The 20,172-nt window shown below is 54.2% G+C and overlaps 1 protein-coding gene across 11 annotated transcripts; it reads left to right on the forward strand.

Annotated features, from left to right (window-relative positions):
- The first annotated feature begins 1,205 nt into the window (after positions 1-1,205).
- Positions 1,206-20,150, forward strand: HAP1 (huntingtin associated protein 1). 11 transcript variants are annotated; one of them, XM_034941889.3, is made up of 12 exons: positions 1,206-2,170; positions 3,541-3,620; positions 3,945-4,112; positions 4,224-4,396; positions 4,590-4,695; positions 4,774-4,840; positions 7,906-8,036; positions 8,401-8,475; positions 8,805-8,939; positions 9,093-9,184; positions 10,348-10,386; positions 18,234-20,150. In XM_034941889.3, the coding sequence occupies exons 1-12, from the start codon at positions 1,702-1,704 to the stop codon at positions 18,313-18,315; spliced, it is 1,617 nt and encodes a 538-aa protein (XP_034797780.1). In that variant the 5' UTR covers positions 1,206-1,701; the 3' UTR covers positions 18,316-20,150. The 11 variants fall into 11 exon arrangements, with proteins under 11 accessions (XP_034797780.1, XP_034797782.1, XP_034797783.1 ...); XM_034941891.3 differs by lacking the exon at positions 18,234-20,150 and adding an exon at positions 11,416-17,293; XM_034941892.3 differs by lacking the exon at positions 18,234-20,150 and adding an exon at positions 11,419-17,293.
- The last annotated feature ends 22 nt before the right edge of the window (positions 20,151-20,172 follow it).

Consider the following 20,172-nt stretch of genomic DNA (forward strand, 5'->3'; position numbering starts at 1 on the left):
AGACAAGTCTTGCTCTGTCGCCCAGGCTGGAGTGCAGTGGTGCAATCTCGGCTCACTGAAACTTCTGCCTCCTGGGTTCAAGCAATTCTCCTGCCTCAGCCTTCCAAGTAGCTGGGCTTACAGGCTTGTTCCACCACACCGAGCTAATTTTTGTATTTTAGTAGAGATGGGGTTTCACTATGTTGGCCGGGTTGGTCTCAAACTCCTGACCTCAGGTGATCCACCTGCCTTGGCTTCCCAGAGTGCTAGGATTACAGGTGTGAGCCACTGTGCCTGGCCCCCAAGACCACTCTTGCCGAGGCCATGACCCCAGCTCACCAAGGTTGCCCATGACCCCAGTTTGCCAAGCTGAGTCTCTGTCCTCAGTCTTTGCCTGGCCCAACAGCACCACCCAACACAGGTGGCCACTCTCTACATGAAACATTTTCTTTACTTTCTAGGACCCAGCTTTCCTGGTTTTCCTCTACTTCACTGCCCCACTCATCCCAGTCTTCCTTTTGATGCCTCCTCTTCTTCTTTCTGCCCTCTGAATCCTAGGGGGGTTAGTCCTGTGCGCTCTTATCTGTCTTCTCTCAGTCTCCTGGGGATCTCACCAGTCTCATAGCTTTAAATGGTCATCAAAGAACAATGACTCCTACATTTAAATCTCCAGCCCGGTCTCTCCCCTACACTCAGATTTATACATCTAATTGTCTACCCAACATTTCCAGTAGGATACTTAAAAAAAAAAAGTATTCTATTTATTTATTTATTTTGAGGGGGAGGCTCGCTCTGTAGCCCCAGCCGGAGTGCATTGGCACAATTTCGGTTCACTGCAACCTCTACCTTCCAGGTTCAAGCAGTTCTCCTGCCTCAGCCTCTTGAGTAGCTGGGACTACAGGCACACGCCACCATGCTTGGCTAATTTTTGTATTTTTAGTAGAGACAGGGTTTCACCAGGTGGCCAGGCTTGTCTGGAACTCCTGACCTCAGGTGATTCGCCTGCCCCGGCCTCCCAAAGTGCTGGGATTACAGGCGTGAGCCACTGCGCCCGGCTACAGGGAGACTTTTAAGCGGCGTCTCCCAAGAACAGGGGTTCGCCAGCATGGCAAGAGGAGGGCAAAGCGAATTAGGGTTGGAGGTGAAGAACAGTTAATCCAATCAAATGGAAGACGTCGAGTGGCGCGAGCACTGGGGTGTGAGCGCGAGGGTCAGGGTTCCAGCGCCAGGCAGGGTTGCAGCACGTTGGAAGCGAACTGGAGTTTGGAATGTCTCTCCCAGTCAACCGGGAAAGACGCAGCGCTGCCCTAATGCACTGGCCACCCCAGACCGTATGCACAACGTTGGGTTGGCAGCTTCTACACCAGGGAAGGCACCCGAAACCCCGGCGCGGCAGCTGGGGAGGGGCTGCCCCCAGCCAGGGACCCGCGAGTCCTGGGGCAGCCGCGGCTTTGGGCAGAACCATTCTCCGGAGATGGAGAGGGCAGAAAAAATCTTTCGCTCCCATCCCAACTCGGAGCCATCCGGAACTTGCACTCGCCCTTCTTGCCCTCCTTTTCTTACTGTGCTCTGTTCCGTCACCACTAGCTCCCCTCCCGCGCGGCTCTGAGTCCCGCTTGCCACTAGTTGCTTCTCGGCAGCCCCCACCCCTACGCGTGGTCCGGCCCGGCGGCTGGCGCAGGTTATAAAGGTCCCGCCGCAGCAGCGGACAGCGGACTCGAGATGCGCCCGAAGAGGTCGGGCCGGTGCTGCGCGGGGAGCCGGCTCGGACCCGGGGACCCAGCAGCCCTCACCTGTGCACCTTCGCCCTCAGCCAGTCCCGCTCCGGAGCCCTCTGCGCAGCCGCAGGCACGGGGCACTGGACAGAGAGCAGGATCCCTAGCCGCCTCTGGATCCCAGTTCCTCTCGGAAGCCCGCACCGGAGCTCGCCCAGCCTCCGAGGCTGGAGCCAAGGCAGGAGCCCGGCGCCCGTCCGCATTCTCGGCCATCCAAGGGGATGTCCGGTCTATGCCCGACAATTCGGACGCGCCGTGGACCCGCTTCGTATTCCAAGGGCCGTTTGGTTCCCGGGCCACTGGCCGGGGGACTGGAAAGGCAGCGGGCATCTGGAAGACGCCAGCCTCCTACGTTGGCCGGCGACCCGGGGTGTCCGGCCCTGAGCGCGCCGCCTTTATTCGGGAGCTGGAGGAAGGTAAATCGGGCCCCCGGGGTCCTGGACGGGGTGGGGACTGGGGCAACTCCAGGGAGGAAGTGGCCCCATCGGGTCCAGGCGCCCCGCCCCCTCTAGCACTCAGTGTCACCCGTCCACCACCCCCGCGATGTCACTGCGGTGTCTGGTCGCCCCTTCTCCATCTCCTCCTCTGCTCTTGTCCCCTGGTTTGTGCCCGTGAGTCAGGTTCTGGGGCCTGCACGCTCGCCCACCCACCTCCACGCGCCTCTTGCTGCGGCAGATCTGCACCCCCTCAGCGCCCCTCTCCTGGGTCTACCGCAGTGCCAGGAGAGGGGCGGGGGGCTGCGGGAGGGCGCTGTCCCGCGCGCTCTGAGCCTGCGCTGGCCGACCGGGCTTGCGTGCGATGGAGGGGTGGGTGGGCGGGCGGAGGGGGAAGTTTTGCCCACTTTTTGGTTGCGGGTATGGGGGCAAAGTCGCGCTCTTTTCCTGCCCCTTGTCTCTCCTATCCTCCTGCGGGTCGGGGGAGATCTCTGGATTGGGCCTAGAGGCTCGAGTGTCTCCTAATCTGGTGAAGTCTTCCTCCTGTCCTCTGCACACGCAACAGGTGCAGGGTGAGTGGCTGCATCTGTTTGTATGACCCAGGAGACTCCATTGCACTGCCTCCTGGGTAGGGGGTGATGAGCCAGTCTGAGGCTGTACTTCCCCTGGCTGTCTCCATTCTAGGCGCCAGGGACCCAGGTGTCCGGAGAGCCCAGTTTCTGAGCCTGGAGGACTGTGACCCCCTTACCTCAGGCTCCTACAGGGGTAAAAAAAAAAAAAAAAAAAAAAAAAAAAAAAAAAAAAAAGCCGGGCGCGGTGGCTGACGCCTGTAATCCCAGCCAGCACTTTGGCAGGCCGAGGCGGGCGGATCACTAGGTCAGGAGTTCGAGACCAGCCTGGCCAACATGGTGAAACCCCGTCTCTACTAAAAATACAAAAATAAGCTGGGCGTGGTGGTGGGCGTGTATAACCCCAGCTACGGGAGGTTGAGGCAGGAGAATTGCTTGAATCTGGGAGGCAGACGTTGCAGTGAGCTGAGATCTCGCCATCGCACTCCAGCCTGGAGGACAAGAGCAAGGCTTTGTCTAAAAAAAAAAAAAACAAAAAAACCCCCCCAAAAACCCCCAAAACCTAAAAACCCTGTCCGCTTGGCCCTGGGAGCAGGGAAGGGAGTGTTGAGTGCCGAGGGGTAAGGGGAGGATGTGGGGGGCAGGAGGGGAGCCCAGTCTTCTCTCCCGATGACCCTTGTTGGAGAACTGACGATAGGACGGGAAACAGCTGTTTGCTGGTAGCATCTGCTCCTTTTTCCTGACCTGGCTGGGCCTTTTCTCCCCACCTGCCGCCTCCTGCAGCACTGTGTCCTAACCTACCTCTGCCAGTCAAAAAGATCACCCAGGAAGACGTCAAAGTGATGTTATATTTGCTGGAGGAGGTGTGTACTGCCTTCCTGATCCAGGCAGGCCCTTATTCTAGTTTTGTCCTGTAGGGGTGGGGGTCTTGTTTATTTCCTGATTGGCAGTCTCTCTGGGGCCCCAGGTAAGGGTCCTTCTTATGGGAGACAGGTCGATGTGGGATGTTCAGGCTGGAAGAGCTCTCAGAGCCAATCTGGTCTGATCTTCTTTTTCCATGAGGGGAAACTGAGCCAGGTTCCACAGTGGGTTAATGGCAGACTCTGGTCTGGTACCCTAGAGAACTAGGAGATGGGGAAGGTTCTCTTAGGGGCCTAGCCTCTCTCTGACCCCTGTGTCCCCCCCAGCTTCTCCCACCTGTCTGGGAGAGCGTTACCTATGGGATGGTCCTTCTGCAGAGAGAGAGGGACCTGAACACTGCAGCTCGCATTGGCCAGTCCCTGGTGAAACAGAACAGTGTTTTGATGGAGGAGAACAGCAAGCTGGAAGCCCTGCTGGGCTCAGCCAAGGAGGAGGTAACCGGGTGGGGAGGAGAGGATAGGGGGCCAATCTACACCTGCCTCATGCCAGGACCCTCTCCTGTCCCTGCCCACTCCCAACCCATGGCTCCTTTCTCTTCCTGCCAGATTTTACACCTCAGACACCAGGTGAACTTGCGGGATGAGCTCCTCCAGCTCTACTCAGATTCTGATGAGGAGGATGAGGATGAGGATGAAGAAGAGGAGGAGGAAGAGGAACAGGAAGAAGAGGAAGCAGAGGAAGACCAGCAGTGTGCTCATCCCTGTGATGCCCCTAAGCTGTGAGTTCCTGCCTTTGCACCTGCGAGTCCTTTCTCTGAGCCTCAATTTCCTCACTTGTTAAGAGGGACACAGGTGATGTGCTTGCCGGCAGGGTTGCTGGAACTAATTGAGAACACTGCCCTTAGCCCTGGTGGGCTGGGAACTGGGAAGCCCCACTCCCTGCACCCTGAATCCCATTCCTCCGTCCCCTAGGATTTTGCAGGAGGCATTGCTGCACCAGCACCACTGCCCACAGCTGGAAGCCTTGCAGGAGAAGCTGAGGCTGCTGGAGGAGGAGAATCATCAGCTGAGAGAAGAGGTGAGAATGGGGGAGGAGGGCGTCCCTGCTAGCAGGGGGTGTTGACTTCCCTGTCCCTTCCTCTTTGTCTCCCTCCAGGCCTCTCAACTCGACACTCTTGAGGATGAGGAACAGATGCTCATTCTGGAGTGTGTGGAGCAGTTTTGTACGTAATGTTGTCACTTGGGGTGGGGGGTTGTCCCAAGGAGCAGAGAAAAGAACTCAAGATGCGGAGTATGGAGATCCAAGTTCAAGTCCCAGATCTGGCACTCCTAGCTGTGTGAACTTGGATACATTCCTTGACCTCTCTGAACCTTTGTCTTTAGAATGGGGATTAATTTTCTCAGCCCCACTGATCTCTCCAGGGTTTATGAAGATTAAGAGTGTCAACAGCTGAGGAAGTACTTTGTGCAAACTATAAAGAGCTATACAGAAATTGTGGGTCTCAGGCCAGGCACGGTGGCTCATGCCTGTAATCCCAACAGTTTGGGAGGCTGAGACCGGCAGATCACCTGAGGTCAGGAGTTTGAGACCAGCCTAACCAACATAGAGAAACCCTGTCTCTACTAAAAATACAAAAATTAGCCAGATGCAGTGGCACAAGCCTGTAGTCCCAGCTCCTTGGGAGGCTGAGGTGGGAGAATTGCTTGAACCTGGGAGACAGAGTTTGCAGTGAGCCTAGATCACGCCACTGCACCCCAGCCTGGGCAACAGAGCAAGACTCCATCTCAAAAAAAAAAAGGTGGGTCTCCTCCAAGCCTGTCTCCTCTTATTTGGGGCAGGCAAGAGGGAGCCATGAGCTGCCAGAGACCAGGCACCCAGGGCTGGGACAGTTCAGAGTCATGTACGGGGCAGTGGCTGTGCCTGGCATCGTCCTAGGCACTGTGTGTTTATGAAGATGAGTGAGGAGCAGTGTTTGTGCCTGAGGAGTTCAAGTGTAGCTGGTGAGATGCAGACGCAAAGTGGCAACAGCTGAACTCCTGCTGTTCCCTTTACCCCAGACCTGACCTTCCTTCCTGCTGGGTTCTGCAACTCCCTGAATGGCCCCACTGGTCCCCAGGCCACTGGAGTAGGAACCAGTCCCCAAGCTCTGTTGCTTTTACCTCCTAGGAATGGCTTAAGTCTTTTTCCGCCTCCCCACTCGGGCTGCCTCTAGCCCAGGATACCTCTTAACTGGTCGCACTGCCTCTACTCGCGCCCTACCAGGAACTTCTGCACACAGCCTTAATGAGTTTTCTAAAACCAAATCTGGCCAGGTGCAGGGGCTCCCACCTGTGGTCCCAGCTACTCAGGAGGCTGAGGTGGGAGGATTGCTTGAGCCTGTGAATTCTGGCCTGTAGTACACTATGCCGACAGGGTCAGTACGGTCCAGGGAGTGGAGTACCACTGGGTTGCCTGAGGAGGGGTGAACTGGCTCAGGTCAGAAACAGAGCAGGTGAAAACTCCCATGCTGATCAGTAATAGGATCGCACCTATGAATAGCCACTGTACTCCAGCCCCAGCCTGGGAACCTGGCAAGACCTCATTTCTTTCTTTCTTTCTTTTTTTTTTTTTTTTGAGATGGAGTACAGTGTTGCAGTCTTGGCTCACTGCAACCCCTGCCTCCTGGGTTCAAGTGATTCTCCTGCCTCAGCTTCCTGAGTAGCTGGGACTACTGGTGTGTGCCATCATGCCAGGCAAATTTTTTTTTTTTTTTTTTGAGACGGAGTCTCACTGTCGCCCAGCTAGAGCAATGTCATGATCTCAGCTCACTGCAACCTCCGCCTCCCAGGTTCAAGTGATTCTCCTGCCTCAGCCTCCTGAGTAGCTGGGATTACAGGCCTGTGCTACCGTGCCCAGCTAATTTTTGTATTTTTAGTAGAGATGGGGTTTCACCATGTTGGCCAGGTTGGTCTTGAATTCCTGACCTCAAGTGATCTTCCCGCCTTGGCCTCCCACAGTGCTAGGATTACAGGTGTGAGCCACCATGCCCGGCCAAGACCGCATTTCCTTTTTTTTTTTTTTTTTTTTTTGAGATGGAGGCTCGCTCTGTAACCCAGGCTGGAGTGCAGTGGTGTGGTCTTTGCTCACTGCAACCTCCACCTCCCGGGTTTAAGCGATTCTCCTGCCTCAGCCTCCCGAGTAGCTGGGATTACAGGCATGCGCCACCATGCACAGCTAATTTTGGTATTTTTAGTAGAGATGGGGTTTCACCATGTTGGCCAGGCTGGTGTTGAACTCCTGACCTCAAGCGATCCATCCCCCTTGGCCTCGCAAAGCGCTGAGATTACAGGCATGAGCCACTGTGCCTGGCCCAAGACCTCATTTCTTAAAAAACAAGTAGCCGGGTGCAGTGGCTCACCCCTGTAATCCCAGCACTTTGGGAGGTGGAGGCAGGTGGATCTCTTGAGGTCAGGAGTTTGAGACCAGCCTGGCCAACATGGTGAAACCCCGTCTCTACTAAAAATACAAAAATTAACTGGGCGTGGTGGCGCATGCCTGTAATCCCAAGTACTCGGGAGGCTGAGGCAGGAAAATCGCTTGAACTCGGGAGGCAGTTACAGTGAGCCAAGATTGCACCATTGCACTCCTGCCTGGACGACAGAGATTCGGTCTCAAATAAATAAATAAATAAACCAACAAACCCAAGTCTGACCACGTCATTACTGTGCCTAAAACTCCCAAATAGCTTTCCATTGGCCAAAGGATAAACCCCACCCCCTTGCCCACCATTGTGGTCTGGCCTGTGTGCACTGTTCTGGGCCCTCCCACTCCCAGTGTCTTATGATGGCCTCTGGGCCTTTCCAGTCAGCTTGGACCCATGTTTTTCCTTCTTTGCCTGGGTGAGCTTCACTTGCCCTGTGGTCTTAGCTTAGTGGTTCCTTTTTCCAGGAATCCTTCCTATACCTTGCAGGTCGGGTTGGGTGCTGTAGCTGCGATGCCCCTGCCCCGTACACCCTTGACATTTGCCCATCATGGCCTGTATGATGTGTGACTGTGGTCTGTCTCCCCACCAACTTTACCTCAGTGTGGCGGCTGGGTCTTACTGACCACTCACCCTGGTGCCCTGCTCAGTATCAGTCAATGAACATTTCTTGAATGGAAGACCTGAGTGAGGAATGCAAAGCCCTGCAGGACCCACTGGCACAGCGCAGCAGCCGAGGGTGGGGGAGACAGAGGCATCTGGGAGGGCCAGAGCTGGTCCCTGAAGGCCAGGGGAGCCAGGGCTGACCTGTCCTCTGCCCTCCCCAGCGGAGGCCAGCCAACAGATGGCTGAGCTGTCGGAGGTGCTGGTGCTCAGGCTGGAAAACTATGAACGGCAGCAGCAGGAGGTCGCTCGGCTGCAGGCCCAGGTGCTGAAGCTGCAGCAGCGCTGCCGGATGGTGAGTCGGGTGTGTGTGGAACCCTCTTGTCGTGGCCCCATGGGACCCTAGCTTCCTTCTTCCTGCCTCCACTCGGCTCCACCAGGCCTGAGGTCCCTTTCTGTGTCACAGTCAGAGACCTCAGAGAGCCCCTTATCTTGACCCCTTGTTGTCTTGAGGAGACCAAGGCCCAGAGAGGGTCCTGGAGTCTTCTAGGAACCAGGCTGTGTGACTCCCCTGCCTTCTTTGCCCTCCTTCCGTGTGACTTGTCATTTCGTGGGCTGCCAAGGACTCACTGATGTGCCTGGGAAGACTTGCTGGAAGCAGGGGGTGCCCTGAGTGGGTAGGCCTCAGATGGGGGTTCACTGGTTTTGGGTCCTTCCAGTATGGGGCTGAGACTGAAAAGTTGCAGAAGCAGCTGGCTTCAGAGAAGGAAATCCAGATGCAGCTCCAGGAAGAGGTGAGTCTCGCTGCCGGCTTCTGCCCCCACCCTGGAGAGCCGCTGGCCCAGAGTGGGGACCCCAGGCCCTTGGCAGCTACCTGACTCTGGAGAGGACTAGCAGGAACTGAGTCTTGTCCGTTTCCACCCCCTCCATGCCTGGCACAGCCCAGCAGGTGACAGTTCCATCAAGGTCTGAGTGGTGTGGAGTGCAGGGACCTGCCCTGGGTCCCCCACATGACACTCGGAGTCCAGAACCTGGGCCTCTGGCCTCAGCCTGAGAGCAGATAGGCAGGAGTGCTGGACTGGGTGTGCCTGGGTCCCAACAGAGCGTGTGGGTGGGTTCCCAGCTGCAGGACCTGCGGGAGAAGTACATGGATTGTGGGGGCATGCTGATTGAGACGCAGGAGGAGGTGAAGACCCTCCGCCAGCAACCCCCGGTGTCCACTGGGTCTGCCACCCATTACCCATACAGCGTGCCTCTGGTGAGGACCCTCCCCTGGCTGCCCACTTTTCTACGTCTGTGCCTGTGTCTCAGCCTTGGTGGCTGATTGAGATCCCAGTTCCCTTCTGTGCCTGAGCCTATGGGTGGGGGTTCTGTGGGGGTCCTCTGGTAACGTCTGTTCTCTCCACCATAGGAGACTCTTCCTGGTTTCCAGGAGACGCTGGCTGAGGAGCGCAGAACGTCTCTAAGGAGGATGATCTCAGACCCTGTGTATTTTATGGAGAGGTGCGTGGCTGGGGCCCTCCCTTGCCCCGTAGGCCATGGCCTTTCCTGTAGTGGGGAGGGGGTTTGCCCTCACACTCTGACCTTCCACGCTTCCCTATACCCACCTCGTTCACTGCATCAGCCCCTCCACTCATTGCTTCTCTATGAATATGGACCCATCACTTCCCCCTGAGGTATTTTTTTTTTTTTTTGAGATGGAGTCTTGCTCTGTCACCCAAGCTGGAGTGCAATGGTATGATCTTGGCTCACTGCAACCTCTGCCTCCCAGGTTCAAGCAATTCTCCTGCTTCAGCCTTCCGAGTAGCTGGGATTACAGGCATGTGCCATCACGCCTGGCTACTTTTTGTATTTTTAGTAGAGACACAGTTTCACCCTGTTGGCCAGGCTGGTCTCAAGCTCCTGACCTCAGGTGATCTGCCCGCCTCAGCCTCCCAAAGTGCTGGGATTACAGGCGTGAGCCATCATGCCCAGCCTGAGGTTTTTTTTTTTTTTTTTTTTTGAGACGAGTCTCACTCTGTCACCTGGACTGGAGTGCAGTGGCGAGATCTTGGCTCACTGCAACCTCCATCTCCTGGGTTCAAGCGAGTCTCCTGCCTCAGCCTTCCAAGTAGTTGGGACTACAGGCACGAGCCTGGCTAATTTTTTTTTTTTTTTTTTGAGATGGAGTCTTGTTTTGTTGTCCAGGTTGGCGTGATCTCGGCTTACTGCAACCTCCGTCTCCTGGGTTCAAGTGATTCTCCTACCTCAGCCTCCTGAGTAGCTGGGACTACAGGTGGCCGTCTCCACGCCCGGCTAATTTTTGTATTTTTAGTAGAGATGGGCCAGTAGAGATGTTGGCCAGGCTAGTCTTGAACTCCTGACCTTGTGATCCACCCGCCTGGGCCTCTCAAAGTGTTGGGATTATAGGCGTGAGCCACTGCACCTGGCCAAGCCCAGCTAATTTTTGTATTTTTAGTAGAGACGGGGTTTTACCATGTTGGCTAGGCTGGTCTTGAACTCCTGACCTCAGGTGACCTGCCCACCTCGGCCTCCCAAAGTGCTGGGATTACAGGCGTGAGCCACTGCTCATGGCCACTACCTAAGGTTCTTCAGCTTGACCAAGCCCCAGGGACTGCAGTTTCGGCTTCCATTGTCTCATAATGAAGGTCCTTTTCTCTTTGAAGGAATTATGAGATGCCCAGAGGGGACACATCCAGCCTAAGGTAAGCCTGCCAGGGGCTCCCCTACAACCTGCCCTCAGCTTTCAGCAGCCAGACAGCCCACCTGCCTCTGGTTCTGCCACCCTGCAACTCCGGAGAAGGCCCTGCTATCTTGGCTGGCTGAGCTGAGAACTGTTCTGGGAAGGGGCTGCCCCACTTTTCCTTCAAATCTTGCCCCCTGGGTGGCTGTCTGATTCCAGGCAGCTCTGAGTGGGGACTGAAGCTTTCTTTTCAACTGACTATGGGCTGAGAGGTGACAGGCACTGGCTTAGGAGCTGGGAACACCTGGGACTAAGGCCCAGCGTGGTCCCTTTCCTGACTGTGTGTCCTTGGGCAAGTCATTTGACCTGTCTGAGCCTGTCTAGAATGGATTTGTTCCTATGGCAAGTAGCTGTGGGGTGGGCTATGAAGGTTGAATCATGCAGGAGGGAGACAGAAGTGGGTGTTAACCCTGTTGGTGTCTTCCGTGCAGGGTCAGGGACATAAAAGAAGATGGGGCCTATGCAGTGTTGGTGACCATTCTTCCTCCCTCCCACCAGGGGGATGGGCTGGGTGTTTGAAGCCTTGGAGCTGGTACCTAGCTCGCCTCTCCCCTGGCTGGGACAGAACCAGGAGGAACCATCAGAGTCTGTGTGGAGACGGGTGGGGGTGGGCCTGGGGGGTTGGACTTTCCAGCCCCTCTAAAGATGTCGCTATCTCCCGCCCAGGTATGATTTTCGCTACAGTGAGGATCGAGAGCAGGTGCAGGGGTTTGAGGCTGAGGAAGGGTTGATGCTGGCAGCAGATATTATGCGGGGGGAAGATTTCACGCCTGCGGAGGAGTTGGTGCCCCAGGAGGAGCTGGGGGCTGCCAAGAAGGTGCCGGCTGAGGAAGGGGTGATGGAAGAGGCAGAGCTGGTGTCAGAGGAGACCGAGGGCTGGGAGGAGGTGGAACTGGAGCTGGATGAGGCAACGTGGATGAACGTGGTGACATCAGCCCTGGAGGCCAGCGGCTTGGGCCCTTCACACCTGGACATGAATTATGTCCTCCAGCAGCTGGCCAACTGGCAAGATGCCCATTACAGGCGGCAGCTGAGGTGGAAGATGCTCCAGAAAAGTGAGTGCCCCCACGGGGCCCTCCCTGCCGCCAGCCGGACAAGCTGCAGATCGTCGTGCCGATGAAAAGAGAGGGTGGATAAGCTCCCCGAGTGCTCACCTGCCCCAGCCTGGCCCTACCTGCTGTGCTTATTTGCATGGACTTTGCATACCATTTGCATAGACACCTCTGATCCCCTTCAGTGGGAACCGTAGTGTCAGTGCTCATTTATGTGGCATTTGCTTAGGATTCCAGATCTCCATCCACTTTTCTCCTGGGGGCTGGGCTGGGGGTCAGGGCTGGGACTGTGCCCCCACACTGCACCTCAGCTTCCCATCTCTGCCCGCTTGCCTCCCCTGCCCCCAACCCCTGCCTCCTCTATCCCCCAGGCTCTCCAACTCTGCAGCAGTGGCAGCAGCAGTCAAAACAAACACGGGGGGTGGTGGGTGGGATGGTGGAGCAGCCCAGGGGCTGACCCAGGCTGGAGGACAGGGCCAGCCACCCTCCCACGGCCTGGGAGGAAGAGAGGCCTTCTGGGACTGCCCAGCCTATGGGGACAAAGGCCTTCACCAGCAAGGGCCACAGTTGGAACAGTCCCCTGGGTGTCAGAAGATGGGCTAGGGCCTCCTGCAGGGTTGTGGGGTGGAACAGGGTCTCCTCTCCCCAGCCAGAAACCCCAAAGTCTGGGAGCTGCACTTGCCGAGTGCAGGCCATGTGAGCCCTGCCTCTTTAAGGAGCCGCAGGACATGAAAGATGACCTTGTGACACTCATGCACAGCAGCCATTGCACGTGCGTCAGCTCCCATCAGCCTCACTCTGTGGCAGGTGATGTGTCCCCATTGGTTAGGTGAGGAGGTGAGGCTCAGAGAGCTAAGGACACTTGTTCGGGGCCACACAGCCAGGGGTAGATCTGAGCCCGTCCTCTCTACTCCTGTGCTGTAGCACCTTCACTGGCTCATCCCTCCCCTCTAGTGCTGTCCTGGTACCCGTCCCAGCCTGTCCCCATTCTCATGGCCCTTTGGTCACTGCCGGGTGGAATAGCACTGGCTTCAGCAGGCGTGTCATGTAAGCTTGTGCAGGTTATAAACTGAACCATGACCTTTATGGCGCATGCAGGGGGCAACCTGCATAATTATCAATGGCGACTTTCCATGTCCTTCTGATACAGTTGATCAGACCCCTGCCCACCGCCCAGGCCAGGCCTGTGGTCATCAATGCCCCAGTTCACATCCACCTGCTTCTCTTCCAGGCTTTGCTGTTCCCCAGCAGCCTGCAGAGGCCCCACAGACAGCTTGAGGCCCCTCCTTCTGCTGCCTGGCCAAGCCCCACACCCACAGACCCTCCTTCCCATCCTCTGAAATGGGACCCTGTGTCTGTCACCAGCCCACCCTCTGTGTTCATGAACCTGGGCTGGAGCTTGGGGACCCCTCCCTGCCCCTGGCTTCCTCTTCCATGTTCTGCCCTTTCCCACATGTTGGAGGCTTTTCCAACGTCTTCAGGGACAGGCGGTAGGAACCCCGGCCCTCGCTCTGCAGCTGGTGCAAAAGCTGTGGCTGCCAGGCCTGGGCCACATAGCAGCCCAGGGGGCAGGAGAAGCCCGGGAGAGGCCCACTGGCTACCAGACTCAGCCCTGAGCAGGGAACAGGGCCCAGCTTCCACCGGCAGGGAGTTGTGAGCGCCCTCCCAACAATGTGCCCCTCACCCCTTGATGCCCATGCTAATGGTGGCCACCCTGGTTCTTGTTGACTTGAGGGACCTGGCTGTCTTCCCTGTTCTTCATCCTTTCTTCTCAGTCCCTACCTACTGTTTGTAACCACAAGTGTCTCTGTGTGTGGGTGGGTGAGGGCCCCTCTGCCCAGTGGTGTGTCTCCTCTCCCTCCCTCCCTCTTCTGCCAGTGGCCTGGGGGTGTCCAGGCTCCCATCCATGGCCCAGCCCCTCTCCCCTCTGTCTTGATCCCCCCTCCCTGCCCCTGGCTTCCTCTTCCATGTTCTGCCCTTTCCCACACCTTTGTTCCTCAATAGCTGGGGGCTGGGACTGAGGCCTCCTGCAGGTACCTGCCCCCCTTCACACAGCACCTCTCAATCTCCTATTGCTTGTCAGCCTGTGTGCGTGTGGTGCAGGAAATAAAGGATCTATGCCCTGCTGGCCCAGCCTCCAGCTGTCTCTCTAGGGAGTGTGTGTGTGCACTTGGCAGGGCGAAGTTGTAGAGAAAGGGTGGATGCTAATATTGAAGTATGTGCCGAGGACTCCTATTAAATACGCCGTTTAATCATAGCAGCAGCTCCTAGAGGGCGGTGGGTGATGTCATAAGTGTCTGTTGGATGGAGAAACTCAGGCCAGAGTAGGTTAAGTGATGCCCTCACCAGCAGATCATGGCTAGTGTGGAGCTGGGATTTGAGCTCATGCTTCCCTGATCCTTTCACCCCAGAGACTGACTCAGTGGCCTGGCTGTGAAAGATAGGATGGGAGAGAGTCACCCACTGTCTTAGGGTGAAGTCCCCAGAGCAGACCTGGAACAGGGTTTAGGAACCAGTATAGTCGCCCTCCGTATCCTCAGGCTCTGCATCCGTGGAGTCAACTAACCACAGATAGAAAATATTTGGGGGAGGCTGGGTGCAGTGGCTCATGCCTGTAATCCTAGCACTTTGGGAGGCCAAGGTGGGTGGATCACTTGAGGTCAGGAGTTCGAGACCAGCCTGGCCAACATGGTGAAACCCCCATCTCCACTAAAAATACAAAAATTAGCTGAGCGTGGTGGTGGGTGCCTGTAATCCCAGCTACTTGGGAAGCTGAGGCAGGAGGATCACTTGAACCCAGGAGGCAGAGGTTGCAGTGAGCGGAGATCATGCCACTGCACTCCAGTCTGGGCAACAACAGCAAGACTCCATTTGAAAACACAAGAAAATATCTGGGGGAGGCCAGGCGCGGTGGCTCATGCCTGTAATCCCAGCACTTTGGGAGGCTGAGGTGGGCGGATCACTTGAGGTCAGGAGTTCGAGACCAGCCTGGTCAACATGGTGAAACCCCGTCTCTACTAAAAATACAAAAAAAATTAGCTGGGCATGGTGGCAGCCCCTGTAATCCCAGCTACTTGGGAGGCTGAGGTGAGAGGATCACTTGAGCTTGGAAGGTTGAGGTTGCAGTGAGCTGAGGTTGCACCACTATACTCCATCCTGGGTGACAGAGTAAGACCCTGTCTCAAAAAAAGAGAAAAGAAAATGACAGACAAACCAGACATGGGGGAAATTGCCAGCTTCGATAAAGCTTTGAAGGAAACGGAGATGCAGGAGAACACCTTGTGGACCAGAGACCACTGAGCAGGAGAAGCAGTGAAATTTCCTAAAATCTGGAGGATTCCCTGCCCCTGTTATCTTCAAGTCCCCAGTGGTGATGTGGAAGAAAAGCAACCTGCAAGGTGGATGCAAGCCACAAGCTGCTCTGTGAACCTGGGCACCTCACACAGATGCCACTGGCCTGTGGGTCTCTGAGGGGACCCGCAAATGGGACTGCCAAATTCTCTGGTTTGCTCCGGGATATTATAGAAAATTATTTATATGAATAGTAAAAATAAAACACACTTTGTGGCCCCCCTGCCAAAAGAATATCATTGAGAAGATTATTGCTGTGGCTAACCGGGTCTCAGTCCTGCTGGGAACTCTGGGGGACAGTAGAATATATCTCAGAGTAGCCTGAGTGAGGTGGCTCACACCTGTAATCCCAGCACATTGGGAGGGCGAGGCAGGTGGATCACCTGAGGTCAGGAGTTCAAGACCAGCCTGACCAATGGAGAAACCCCGTCTCTACTAAAGATACAAAATTAGCTGGGCATGGTGGCACACATGCCTGTAATCCCAGCTACTCGGGAGGCTGAGACAGGAGAATCGCTTGAATCCAGGAGGTGGAGGTTGCCGTGAGCTGAGATTGCACCGTTACACCCCAGCCTGGGCAATAAGAGTGAAACTCTGTCTCACGGAAAAAAAAAAAAAATATATATATATATATATATATATCTCAGAGTTATCCCACCCCTTGGGTGGGGGAGCTGGGGTATTTATCCTCTAACTGTCATCTGACACTGTCTGAGAGATGCTTCTGGAGGCATTTAACTGCCCTGCACTTGGCCCTGAAGGAAATTAGAATGTGTTACCTCCAAATACGCCACTTTGGCATAAGGACTATTTTGAGCTGAAGGCAATTGAGAAGAAGCAGATACAAGAAAAGCTCCCTACCCTCCTATTTGCATAAAAACAGGACATACATTTTCAACTGTGTCCATCTACCAGGAAGGATAAAAGTTAAATCTCTGGGCTGGGCACGGTGGCTCATGCCTGTAATCCTAACACTTTGGGAGACCAAGGTGGGTGGATCACCTGAGGTCAGGAGTTCGAGACCAGCCTGAGCAACATGGAGAAACCCTGTCTCTACTGAAAATACAAAATTAGCCGGGTGTGGTGGCACATGCCTGTAATCCCAGCTACTTGGGAGGCTGAGGCAAAAGAATTGCTTGCACCTGGGAGGCGGAGGTTGCAGTGAGCCGAGATTGCCCCATTGCACTCCAGCCTGGGCAACAACAGCGAAACTCTGTGTCAAAAATAAATAAATAAATAAATAAATAAAGCTGGGCGCGGTGGCTCATGCCTGTAATCCCAGCACTTTGGGAGGCCGAGGCGGGTGGATCACGAGGTCAGGAGATCGAGACCATCCTGGCTAACACGGTTAAACCCCGCCTCTACTAAAAATACAAAAAATTAGCCGGGCGTGGTGGTGGGCGCCTGTAATCCCAGCTACTTGGGATGCTGAGGCAGGAGAATGGCGTGAACCCGGGAGGCAGAGCTTGTAGTGAGCCAAGATCGTGCCACTGCACTCCAGCCTGGGCAACAGAGTGAGACTCTGTCTCAAAAAAAAAAAAAAGTTAAATATCTGGAGACAACTTTATTTTTTATTATTTTTTTGGTTTCCATAATTTGGACTTATTTTATTGATACTCATTAGTGAATAAAATGTTGATTTTTGATGCATTACAATACACTTTTTGGTAGTGGTTGCACAATGTTGATCATTTATTTATTTACTAAATACTGCAATCTCCAAATTGCCTTTTTTTTTTTGAGACAGAGTCTCGCCCTGTCTCCCAGGCTGGAGTGCAATGGCGTGATCTCAGCTCACTGCAACCTCTGCCTCCTGGGCTCAAGCAATTCTCCTGTCTCAGCCTCCTGAGTAGCTGGGATTACAGGTGCATAACACCATGCCCAGCTAATTTTTGTATTTTTAGTAGAGACAGGGTTTCACCGTATTGGTCAGGCTGGTCTCGAACTCCTGACCTCGGGTGATCCGCCTGCCTTGGCTTCCCAAAGTGCTGGGATGACAGACATGAGCCACTGCGGCTGGCCAAATTGCCAATTTTTACATGGTATTTCTGGCAATGATGGTGGCTCGTCTCTCTGAATACATAAAATGGTCCATTCAATCCATGGTTTTCATATTCCTTTGTTATTCTATCTACTGCTTTAAAATACATTCAGGCTGAGTGCAGCGGCTCACACCTAGAGAATCCCAGCACTTTGGGAGGCTGAGGCGGGTGGATCACGGGGTCAGGAGTTCAGGACCAGCCTGGACAGCATGGTGAAACCCCACCTCTACTAAAAAGTACAAAAATTAGCCTGGCATGGTGGTGCCTGCCTATAATCCCAGCTACTTGAGAGGCTGAGGCAGGAGAATCGCTTGAACCTGGGAGGTGGAGGTTGCAGTGAGCTGAGATGGCACTACTGCACTCCAGCCTGGGTGACAGAGCAAGACTCTGTCTCAAAAAAATAAAATACATTCAAATAAAAAAATATAAGTTACTTGCAACAAGTGCAAACTTAGAACAGCGAGGAGAGCTGAGAACATAATTAATCAATACTCTTGTGTTCAGAGCATAAATAGTCTGAAACCATGGGACTGAAGCTTGCTCCTCATAGACTTTCTCAAAGTATCCTTGGTGGACGTAAGGTTACCCTCACTCAACGGAAGGACACATCTGCTGCTGTGGTGGGAGGACACAGAATGACAATTTCATTTACGTAGGACGTTTTCCTTCCGTAATGTCTGGAACAAGTCGGAGACAACTTTAGACCCCTTTCAGCCTGGAGTGGCACCAGTGCAATCTAATAACAAACTTGACTCACTAGCCTTTATCTACCATTCGTTTTCCATATAGCTGCTTTCCCATGCACAGTTAGCCACCCTTGGAAGTCCAACCTAGGCTGGAGCTTGGGGGCCTGGACCTCAGCCCTCTTCTGGGACAGGCGGTAGGAACCCCAGCCCTTGTTCTGCAGCTGGCACAAGAGCTGTGACTGCCGGATGTGGGTCACATGGCAGCCCAGGGGGGCAGGAGAAGCCGGGGGAGGCCCACTGGCTACCAGACCCAGCCCTGAGAGGGGACAGGGCTCAGCTCCCACGGGCAGAAAGCTGTTTCCCACACACAGTTAGCCACCCTTGGAAGTCTAAAAATTGCTGTCCTTTATCTTGCCTACAAATGTATTGTTCTTTGTTGAAGATGCTCTGTGAGCCTGAATTCTCCCATCCGAGTACTAACCAGGCCCCACCGTGCTTAGTTTCCAAGATCAGACAAGATCGGGCGCGTTCAGGGTGGTATGGCCGTAGACAGTGTGAGCCTGAATTCTAAGCTACCTCTCTGAGTTACTCAACTCTGGGTACTCTGTGTGTTAAATGTGTGATACACATGTTAATAAACTTGTTTGCTTTTCTCTTGTAATCTGTCTTTTATTACAGAGCCCCAGCCATGGACCTAAGATGGGTAGAGAAAACACTTTCCCTCCTCTACAGCCCTCAGGTGGCGGGTAGCTCAAGGTAATGGTGTCAACAGGCACAAGGACAATGATGGAATGGAGTGAGACACCAGCAATGCCTGCACCAGCCACTCATGAGCAATTATTTACAAATATTTATTGGGTTCCTCCTATTCTTGCCACCGGGGATACAGAAGGGAGGAGGGACTTGTCACGCTCCCAGTTTCCTGTTTTGCCAGAGAGGCAGACAATAAACTGGCAAACAAAACAACTACAGATTGTGAAATGTGTTCTAAAGAAAATATTCTGCTGTTGTGAGACAAAGCAACAAACATTAAGAAGCTGTGTTTGCTCCTTTCTGCTTGTCGGCACAGTTTCACAAAGCACCTGACTCTGTGACTAAAGACAGACGTGCAGCCCTCCGGAAAGATGCTTTGAAGACAGCACAGGAGAGAGCCTGAGGCCCTCCCATGTCTCTTGGCTGAGTCACTACTTTTCTTTTCTTCTTCTTTTTTTTTCTTTGAAAGAGAGTCTTGTTCTGTTGCCCAGGCTGGAGTGCCATGGCACAATCTCGGCTCACTGCAACCTCTGCCTCCCGGGTTCAAGCAATTCTCCTGCCTCAGCCTCCCGAGTAGCCAGGACTACAGCCACATGCCTGGCTAATTTTTGTATTTTTAGTAGAGACGGGGTTTCACCTTGTTGGCCAGGCTGGTCTCGAGCACCTGACCTAAAGTGATCCACCCTCCTTGGCCTCCCAAAGTGCTGGGATTACAGATGTGAGCCACTGCGCCCGGCTTGTGTCTTCATGTTTCTTAAAGAGAAATAATCCTAGTCCCTGGCTTTTCTGACACAGAACATTTCCAAGATGACATCTGACGAGGTTAGTGATGATGCCTCTGTGATCTAGGACCCAAACCTTGCTGTGATTCTGCTGTCATGTAATTCTGAGCAAGTCTGATGGGATTTTGCACATACGGAACCTCCACCTTTAGCCCCCAGCTGTATATAAGCAATGGGCTGAAACATTGTGCCAGAGCCTGCTCCTGGGCTGGAGGCCTCAATCTATAGTCCTCTGTAAGACTTCTGAACACAGCTAGCATTCATTCTTTAAAAAGCTTGATTTTTTCTCTTTTATTTGACCCTGTGGTAGAGAATAACTGGGTCTATGTGTGAAGGGTGAGGAGCAGAAAGGGTAGGTCTCTCAGGAAGAGGCATTTCACCCAAGAGCTAAGGAGGAAAGGGGAGCCCACCATATTTGTGCCTGGGGAAGAGCGTTGCAGGCACAGGGAATGGCGAGGTCGGAGGCTCTGAGCAAGAGAGAACATGGCATGTCTGTGTAAGGGAAAGGACCGAGAGGACAAAGAGAAGGAAGCCACTTGGCGCACAGTGGGAGGAGAACCTCAGGGCTAGCTTTCAGGGCTGTGGCAGGGAGTTCAGGTTGTATTCTAAGTGCACTGGGAAACATTGCAACGTTAAAACCGAGTGTGACAAGGTTTATCTTTTAAAAAGCTTACTCTGAGGCTGGGCGCGGTGGCTCATGCCTGTAATCCCAGCACTTTGGGAGGCCGAGGCGGGTGGATCACCTGAGGTCAGGAGTTCAAGACCAGCCTGGCCAACATGGTGAAACCCCGTCCCCACTAAAAATACAAAAAAATTAGCCAGGTGTGGTGGCGGGCACCTGTAATCCCAGCTACTTGGGAGGCTGAGGCAGGAAAATCGCTTGAACCTAGGAGGCAGAGGTTGCAGTGAGCCGAGGTCTCATTATTGCACTCCAGCCTGGGAGACAAGAGCGAAACTCCATCTCAAAAATAAAATAAAATAAAAATAAAAATAAAAGGTTACTCTGGCTATGAACCCTACCATATATTATCCTGCCCATACCTGTGGATTCTCGTTCAATGTGGGGCTCTGGGGGACCCAAG

This window comes from Pan paniscus, chromosome 19, assembly GCF_029289425.2.
Source record: "Pan paniscus chromosome 19, NHGRI_mPanPan1-v2.0_pri, whole genome shotgun sequence".
NCBI classification, from domain to species: Eukaryota; Metazoa; Chordata; class Mammalia; order Primates; family Hominidae; genus Pan; species Pan paniscus.

What these genes read in the sequence shown, in the direction of transcription:
- HAP1 (XM_008966448.4), top strand. Translation starts at nt 1,702, where the DNA reads ATGCGCCCGAAGAGGTCGGGCCGGTGCTGCGCGGGGAGCCGGCTCGGA. An exon ending in CCCTGTGATGCCCCTAAGCT is followed by an intron (nt 4,397 to 4,589) that starts GTGAGTTCCTGC and finishes TCCGTCCCCTAG; the next exon opens with GATTTTGCAGGAGGCATTGC. An exon ending in GGGGACACATCCAGCCTAAG is followed by an intron (nt 10,387 to 11,090) that starts GTAAGCCTGCCA and finishes TCTCCCGCCCAG; the next exon opens with GTATGATTTTCGCTACAGTG.